The following is an 8628-nucleotide window of genomic DNA, read 5'->3' on the forward strand; positions in this document are numbered from 1 at the left end:
TTTCACCTTTAACTTAGGCCTTGCCTCCTTCCTCTAGCACCAGCAGTAGCAGGACTCCTTGGCAAGCCGGCCATTCCCAGTACCTTCCCAGGAGCAAAATCTGATCTAATGCAAGTTACCAATGCCTTCAGGAACAGCAGGCTGCCAACTGCTTAAGGGAATACATTGTTGTTTAAGAAAACATGACTTGAAGTTGATAATCTGCATAAGTTATCGCTTTGCATCCTATTCCATTTGGGTTGTTAGCATTAAAGGAGCTGCCATGAGTAAGAATATGAATTACCTTTGTTAATCTGAGCATAATAAAGAGAGATTATTCCGACTGTAGTGGCACAAGGGTTCCTTGCAAAGGATAAGGATTTGGTACCCCTGAGAGGTTTTACTAGATGTCCTCAAATACCTCCGAAATCATCAGTGGTGAAACTTACCTGGGCTCACAAGAAAGAAGAGACTGAGAAGAACCAAGAGATGTTGAGACTGAAGGATCAATAAGGAGCAGGTGGCTGAATAACAATTAGAAACAAGTATTTCTGAGTCAGCAAATGCAACCAAAAATGTAAAAGGCTTATGTAAAAAAAATGTTCTTTTGTTTTTCCATTTGTACCTTAAGTGCTCTAACTCCCAATCTCTGTAGATGAGGTTAACAGCATTAGCCAATAGTTCTTCCTCCCATCACTTTTGCATAAGCAGGAGTCTGCAACTAATTCCTTCAAATGCAGATTTCACTATGTCAACGGAAATGTATTACACAAGTCTTCCAGAAGCAAAGATAAACCTACAATGCCTGCATCTACACGCAGTCACATTTTTTAAATGTGTACAGCATTTATACAATGTCTGCTCTGGAAAACCATGTAAGGATCCTGATTCAGATATCTAGATTGCTGTATCTGGAGAGGAGTTTAAAAAAAAATCCACCAATCACTAGGTCAAGTTCTAGAACTGATGCCTTCTTGGATCTCCCCATGAAAGAAGAGCAAGGGCACAGACGTGGAGAGAAAAGATTCCTATGTAGGACTCTGCAAAATGAGAGATGACTCAGGGTCATCTGTTCTTCACACATTCTCTTCCAGCAACACACAGGAGCAGTACCAGAAAGCAGAGACTCCAAAACACAGTTGAGAGTAAAAGCAGTAACAGTCACCAGGTGTTCCCCAGAGATGCCCACAGAATCCAGGAGTTTCAGCATGAAGCAGCTGAGCTGGTAGATACGCAACTTCCCTCATCAAAACCAGTGCTCATGCCAAACAGCTGGAAGCAGAAAATCAGGCTTTTTCTTTTTCAAAATGAGACCTCAAGCAAAGCACACCCTACAAGAGTTCTGTGTCTGCATTTGTTAAACAGCTGAAGCCCAAATTACAAGAAGAACTGAAATAAGGCAGACATGGAATAACAGATACCTTTGCAGGAATTACAGTCTCACTATTTATCACTACTACTTGAACTTCAGTGAAGAGGAAAGTAAAGGAAGGGCCCTTCCTTTTGTAAGATGCTAAAAATCTTTGGAATGGTCGACCCACACTAGGTGAATGATTTGTGAGATGACATACGAAGTTCAACCTTTATTAAACCAAAGCAATTATTGTTTTTTTCCAAGATAAGCTGTGATGTAAATTAATCACATGATCAAGATAAACAGGCCTAGAATCGCCTCAGAATACAAATCTATGTATAGTTACTACAAAAAACAAAGCTATTAAGATGGGGGCAAGCAAGAGAATTATAGCATTATTATTGATTTGGTTTCTGTCAGAATATCATATGAAGCCTTTGGAACCCAAAGCCTGAAGAATGGTATAAATTACAGAGCACCTGGGACTAGATGTTATTACAATGGGAGTTTCGTACCAAGAGACGGAAATGACTTTCTAAATGAGAGATGAAGTAAACACAGAGCAAACTAAATTAAGTAACCACCTCATTTAACTTCTCAAAACAGAGCAGGACAGTGCAATTTTTCCTCTTTGAAACTTTACTGATCACCCTACACGATTAAGATCTTTGCAATAGTGAAATACAAAAACACAAGACAGAAATTACTTGCACAACAGCGTAACTAATTTTCACCATTTCTAGCAGGTGTCTTTTTGGATGAGAATATTTAACAGAAAGTGAAATTCAATAATTTTACTGACATATAACTACAATTAGAAAAGCAATTTTGCTATTAAGTCTCCAAACTAGACTTCAGAGGAAGGCAAATTACTGGACAAGTTTATTGAGAGACAGAACACGATGCAAACAAAAATGCAACACAATAATACTCAACTCAAAAAAACAACAACAAAACAACAACCCAACAAAAAACATTATTAGCAGATCACCTGTCAGTTTTGTTACAGATACATCATTTGACAAGGTAGTAACTCTATTTCACCATTAACTTTTAACAGTCTTGAGATAAGACAACTCTGAACAAAGGAACAGATTTTAATTCCTGTGTTTTACTTAAAACTTCTAATAAGAACTTTGTAGTATTAACATTTTAACATGGGAACATAGATGATCTTAGGGTTCTATATTTTTTTTTTAAGTGAAGCTATCTCTTTTTCACCCCCCACTGAAAAATGTTATGTCCAGTGTTTATGTCCCTGGGATACATTAAGAGCCAAGCAACCCAATGAAGCTTCATCTCCTAAACTGAACTTGCAGTGTGTGTATTTGAAAGCAAATGGCATTAACAACTGACCCATTACCTTTCTTGTGATGCATTCATTATTGTCTTCTTCAAGGCCTCTTTGAAAGCTGAACTTGGGTAGGAGGGCAGACAATGCTAAAATATTATTTCAAGCCCAAAATCTGTTTTTGTGGTGTACTAGTGCATTTCCAAGTACTAGCCAAACTGCAGGACTCAAAGCAGCAGGATTGTATCTATCTGTTCCCTTTGAGTGTTCCCTGTAGTTCAGTTCACACCACAGGCTTTAACTTCAAATTCTAAGATGTCCAGAGTAGAGACCCTGTGTCCCCCCCACTTTTTCTTTTTAATTTTTTTTTTTTTAAACAAATCAAACATTTAACCCTTGTCCTGTTCTAGCTTAGTTCAACTAAAACAGGGCGAAGAAGTAGATGCCAGCCAGTTTGCTCTGCTTCCAGCTCAACACTTCACCATTAAAGCAGGTTACAGAAAGGTCAACATTTAGCAAGAATGTCAACATAACAAGATTGCCATCTTACTAAGGAAATAACCCCTACCTACAAGCAGCAGAAACGCCTCCCTACATGGCTCTCCTAGCTAAAGGGGGGGGAAACCACAATTTACAAGGAATAGTGTGAAGCTGCCCAAGTACATCCCGTGCTTGGATCCACCCTGTTAAAATCCCAGCACTGATGAGCACTGTCATAACACAGCTAATCTCAACTTCACACAATTATTTCATCAACCATAAAACTCACCTACAGATGACAAGATGAAGCAATGACAAGAAACTTTCAGAAACTCCCTACAAATTCAAGATAAAGCCTAAGTAAGCTCAAGTATGGATGACACACAGGACTTTATTACTTCCTCTTTGTTGCATTAAAAGCAATCAGCTTTCATTATTATTTTTGGGTTAGTTTCATGCTCTGCTTTGAAGGCGCCTTGGGCAAGACCTTGCCTGAAAATGGAACAGGCAATAACCCACCCAGCACAAAAGCGTATCTCATTTCCCCTCCACTGTCCACAACCTAATCAGAAAACACTTCTCCTCTAGAAGAAATAAGTAATTGTAATATCAACCTACTGTACCCTGGTCCCTGGTGCACAGGGGATGCCAGTGATAAATTCTGATTGATAGACTACCACAGAGTCAACACACCAGTTAAAATCTGCAACAGAAAGAGAGCTGCAGTTTCCAGAAAAACAAAAAAAAAAACCCAAAACAGAGCATAATTCAAGTAGACTTGGATAATCAAAATATTCGGCACAGTACACAAAGACTCAAGGAAAGCTGGCAAGGTGGGGAAAGCAACACAAAAACCCCATTCAGTTAAACAATTGATAAAGCAAGGAGTTAGCACACTAAGAACCCAGTAACAAGAGGGTTTAGGTCCTGAAACTTCCGTAACATTTAACTGAAATCAAACCAAAATCACCCCAACCCAGAGACGACTTCATTCTAGGTGCATTCGCTACCGTCAAAGGCAGAATCAGTGCCAGTTTCGTGCACCTCAAACTGTGGAAAGGCTCTCACGCTTCCCTGCAGTCCTGCCTCCCCATACACATTATCTTTAACGCACACGCCCACCCTGTGATGACAAAAACAGAAGCAGCTTTGAAAGCACATGGTGAAGCGATTCTCCCCACAGGCTGCAAATGACAAACTTCAACCCTCCGCTCCGCTCTGCTACCAAACAGGAGCAAACAACCACCGGTGTCACCCTCCCTGAGGGACAGGCTGCCGCAGCCCATCAGGCAGGAGTCCCACCGGATACACAATTAACAACAGACGCTGCACAGCAGGGAAAAAATGCCGAACTAAAAAAGCCCAAGAAGCCAAACTTTATGTTCAGCTGCTGTCGCTTTAGCTTTGTTTCTCCTGAGGTTAGGACAGGGCCGTGACAGACTCTGATCCTAACTACACACCCGTCCTGGCTCCCCAGTCTGCCCCCCGACTGGGCAGCCTCACGCTTTATAGAGATCCAAGCACGAAACACCGGCATTTCCACCCAAGACAGCCACGAGCGCACCGGCCGGGATGAGCAGCCCCGCTTTCCCCTTCAGGAAGGCGACGCGAAGTTACGTTTGGGCTCGAAAGGAGCGAGCAAGCGCGCACTGCCCGCACCCCCGCAGCCGCGGCTCGGCCGGGGGGTGAGCTGACACCCCCCCAGAAACCGCCTGTGAAACAGACGCACGACCCGGCTCCCGGCCGTAGGGAGCCGGGAGAGCCCCGCCACCCCGCAGCCCCGGCCCCGCCACCCCGCAGCCCCGGCCCCGCCACGGCGCCGAGGCGGGCCCAGGGGTTCGCCCTCTGGCCCGGGGCCCGGCCCACCCGGAAACGCGGGCAGGGAGAGACGCGAGGCCCCTCCAGAGGGCAGCGGGGGCGGCCCGGCCGGGCCCGCAGCCTTCCCAGCAGAGCCGGGGCCGGTGCGGCGGGGAGGAGCCCGCCGGAAGCGGGAGGGAGAGGGCGGCCTCGCTGCCCGCACCGGCGGAGCCCCCTCCGGGCGGGAGGAAGGAGGGGAGGCGCCGCTCGGCAGCCCGCGGGGTGGGGGGAGAGGGGCTCGGGCTGGCGGCTCGGCGGCGGAGCCCCCCGCCGCGGGCTGGCGGGGAGCAGCCGGCAGACGCCCACCAGCAGAGCGCAGCCCCGCGTTTACCTTGTAGACGTCGCCATAGGTACCGCTGCCGATGCGCTGGATGAGCTCGAAGTCCTCCTGGGGGTTGCGCCGAGACAGGTCGCACACCCGCCCGCTACCGCCGCCGCCTCCTCCGCCGCCGCCGCTCATGGTGCCGGGGGAGGCCCCGCTCGGCCGCGGCCCCCCGGCCCAGGGGAAGGGGAGGGCGAGGAGAGGGGGAGGGAACCCGACACCGGAGAGATCACCGCCTCCCCCCCGCCTGCTCCGGCAACATGGCGCCGCGCTGCCGCACCGCGCAGGCGCACGGCCCGCTCCCCAAGCCGGGCGCCTGCGCGGGGCTGTGCGGGGCTGTGCGGGGCGGCCTCTCCTCCCGCCCGCCCCCGCTGCCCCCGGCCCCGCCCCGGCCCCGCCCAGCTCCCGGCTGCCGCCGCCGGGGCGTTGCGGCCGGCACCCGGTGGGGTGCGGGGAGCCTGCCGCTGCTCCGCGGGGCGAGCGCCGGGCAGCGGGCGGTGCCGCGGGGCTGTGCCGGAGCGGGCCGCGGCTGCTGGCGGCGGTACCGGCCGCGTCGGCGAGGGCCCCCGCAGGCCGCCCCTGCCGCTCCTCCCCCGCCTCGGCGCTGCGCCCGGCTGCTCTTCGCCCCGGTCGCCGGGCTGCGGCGGAGCTCCGGCTGCCTGGGCGTCCGCTCCCGCCCCGACCGCCTGGTCCGCAAGGCGCTGCCGGCTCGGGGACTCGCTTCTCCGACCGGCCGGTCCTCGCGCGTTCGGCGGGGTCCGCCCCGCAAAGGGCAGCGCTGGTGCGCGCAGCCGGCACCCCCGGAGCCGGCCCCTCGGCACCCGGACCGCGGTCCCTTCTCCGAGCCCGCCTGTGCGGCTGGGAACCCGCAAATTCACCCCTCCTCGGGGCCGGTCCCGCGGTGCGTGCAGCTGGGGGGCCCCGCAGCACCCGAAGCTCAAGGACCTTCCCCTCCCCGTGCTGCCCCGGTGCGCCGGGAACCATCTCCTCTCTCCCCTGGCGCCCGGCCCCTGATCTTCAGCTTGAGACGTGGCGCTGCCCCGCACCTTGGTGCGCAGGAGCCCGGCCCTCCCTCGCTGGCTCCTGCGGGGCTATCTGCCCTTCCCCAGCAAGGCGCGGGAACCGTGTGTTACGGGTGTCCCCACGTCTGCTCCCTCCTGTGCACCTGCCGGTCCCCTGCAGCGCCGGTGCGGCCTTCGTGCACACCCATCCGATGCACCCCGACGTGGCCGTGGCTTCCTCTCACCTGCCAGACTGCTTCCCCTTACTTCGTGACTTGTTGGGGTGTTGTGCATCCCCCCATGGGCTATAGTGTGCAGCCCCTCTCCACTTACACCAGCACTGTCCTGCCTTCACTCCCGTCTCCCACATGCTTTCCAGTGAGAAGGAAGCACGTAGGGACTTGCTGCTGTCCCAGCCATGCTCTCTGTGTGGGCAACAAACGCCAGATGGCTGTGGGAGCCCTTCTCAGATTTGCAATCTCTGGAGCATGGCTTTGCAGCATTGGGTCCTAGGGCATCTCTCAGGCTCCGTGCTGGTGAACCAGGCATGGCTTTTCCCACCATGCTCCTGCCGCCACTGATTGATGGGTGAAATAGAAAGAGCAGGACAAGAGAGGACTTTGGGCACAAAGGTGCATTATGCGCTTGCCACCCCTGCCTGCCTTGCCAAGGATGTTGGCATGGGAGAGACTTCTCTCTGCTGAGAAGGTGTGTGGGGACTAGGAGCTGGGCATGGCCCCATTTCAGTGTGTGATTATCAGAGCAGATAAAGAGCTGAGGGGGTGGAGCTCTGGCAGGTGTAGCAGTGATGACTGTGAAATTGCGTAGTGTCTGTCAGTGCATTTGTACTTCCAGCCACTCTGGGCTGTGCATCCCTGTCCTTGGCTTTATTTTTATGACTTTTGCTCTCAGAAGTAAAATGGTCTCAAACCTGCCAGAAGTAGATTCAGGCTGCTGTGGTTTTTCTTGATGCATGATCAAGGTTTTTGTGGCACACTGTGCTGCTTTCTGCTGTGGAAGAGCCAGGGCAGGCAACAGAAGTAGATCAGTTGAATGGGGCTGCCACAGATGTTCCAAGAACTGATCCAAGGGGGCAGGGCTCTATGACAAGTTTGGTAGAAGGAGCAGCTTTGAATGAGTTCTGGAAGGAAATGCCAGGGAGTTTGAGCTCTGTCTGGAAAGGCTAATGGATGTCCTGCTGGAAAGCACTGATAACCTTGTCACCCGCCTGCTATTGCCTCTCAGTCCTCATCTTTATCTCCTTAGAGAGGAAATGGGTTATAGTTCCCATGTTATATCCTTGCAAAGTTCTGCTTGGGTAGAAATGGTTATGAATTAAGCAAGCAGGGTTATTTTCACCTTAAATCTGGCCTTCTATCCATGGCAGCTGCCTGTGCTCCCACTGTTCTTGTAAAAACACCCATGGATTTATCTGGGAACGTCTGTATCCTTTCTCCTTGATAAGAGAGACAGATGGAGCAGAGACGTGTGCCCTCTGCTGCTTTCAGAAAGCGGATCAGATGGGTATTAGGCATAATTTACTTCCCCAAGCTTTGGGGCAGTCTCTCCTGCTTTCTCTTTTTTTCCTGTTCTTTAGCCTGGAACAGTTGAGCTACACGCTGCGGGAAGTCAGGCTGGGCTTCTCTTCAGCACAGCTCAGGTCAAACAGATTCAATAAAACTGCATTTGGGTGTTAAACATTATTGTGACAGTTCTGTCAGTGTGCTCACTTTTAGAGTTCTTCTGGTGATGGTGGGGAATTTGCTGTGGCATCTGAGTGCTGTGCCTCCAGCAATCACAAGCCCCAGCCGTAGTCAGTGTCACCCCACAGCTACAGAAAATACCTTACTGAGGCTGGATGCCTTGTTATTTCCAGCTGTAGTCTCAACCCATCCATCCATCCTGCTGCTGCTGCTTAGATTCTGAGTACTACTTTATGCTCTACAGTCCTAAATCTTCTTTCCTGTGAGAGTGACAGAGCCCTGGAACAGGCTGCCCAGAGAGGTTGTGGAGTCTCCTTCACTGGAGACATTCAAAACCCACCTGGACAGGTTCCTGTGTGATGTGCTCTAGGTGATCCTGCTCTGGCAGGATCTGATTGGACTAGATGATCTTTCGAGGTCCCTTCCAACCCCTAGGATTCTGTGACATCTCTTGAAGCCACTGCTTCAAGAGGAGCACTGGCACCTTGGCTGGCAGGTGCTGGCAGGCTTCAACTGGCTCAGCTAGGTGATGCCAATACAGTTTGCCATGGTTGGAGACCTCTTCCCGTTCCTATGCATCTTTCCATGCCAGACGAAAGTATGAGGTGCTACATCTCCTGGTGCTGCAGAAGGAATGTGTG

At 51.2% G+C, this 8628-nt stretch overlaps 1 protein-coding gene across 7 annotated transcripts in view; it reads right to left on the reverse strand.

Moving 5' to 3' along the window:
- MAP4K3 (mitogen-activated protein kinase kinase kinase kinase 3) overlaps positions 1–5544 on the reverse strand; it is an 83408-nt gene extending 77864 nt beyond the window's left edge. For 5 of the 7 annotated variants that reach the window (XM_051613219.1, XM_051613218.1, XM_051613217.1 and 2 more), the window contains exon 1: positions 5293–5544. In XM_051613219.1, the coding sequence (XP_051469179.1) occupies positions 5293–5421 (129 nt within the window). In that variant the 5' untranslated portion in view covers positions 5422–5544. The remainder of the gene's footprint in view (positions 1–5292) is intronic. The other 2 variants (XM_051613220.1, XM_051613221.1) reach the window with 2 other exon arrangements.
- Positions 5545–8628: the final 3084 nt, after the last annotated feature.

This window comes from Apus apus, chromosome 3 (genome assembly GCF_020740795.1).
Source record: "Apus apus isolate bApuApu2 chromosome 3, bApuApu2.pri.cur, whole genome shotgun sequence".
Classification (NCBI taxonomy): domain Eukaryota; kingdom Metazoa; phylum Chordata; class Aves; order Apodiformes; family Apodidae; genus Apus; species Apus apus.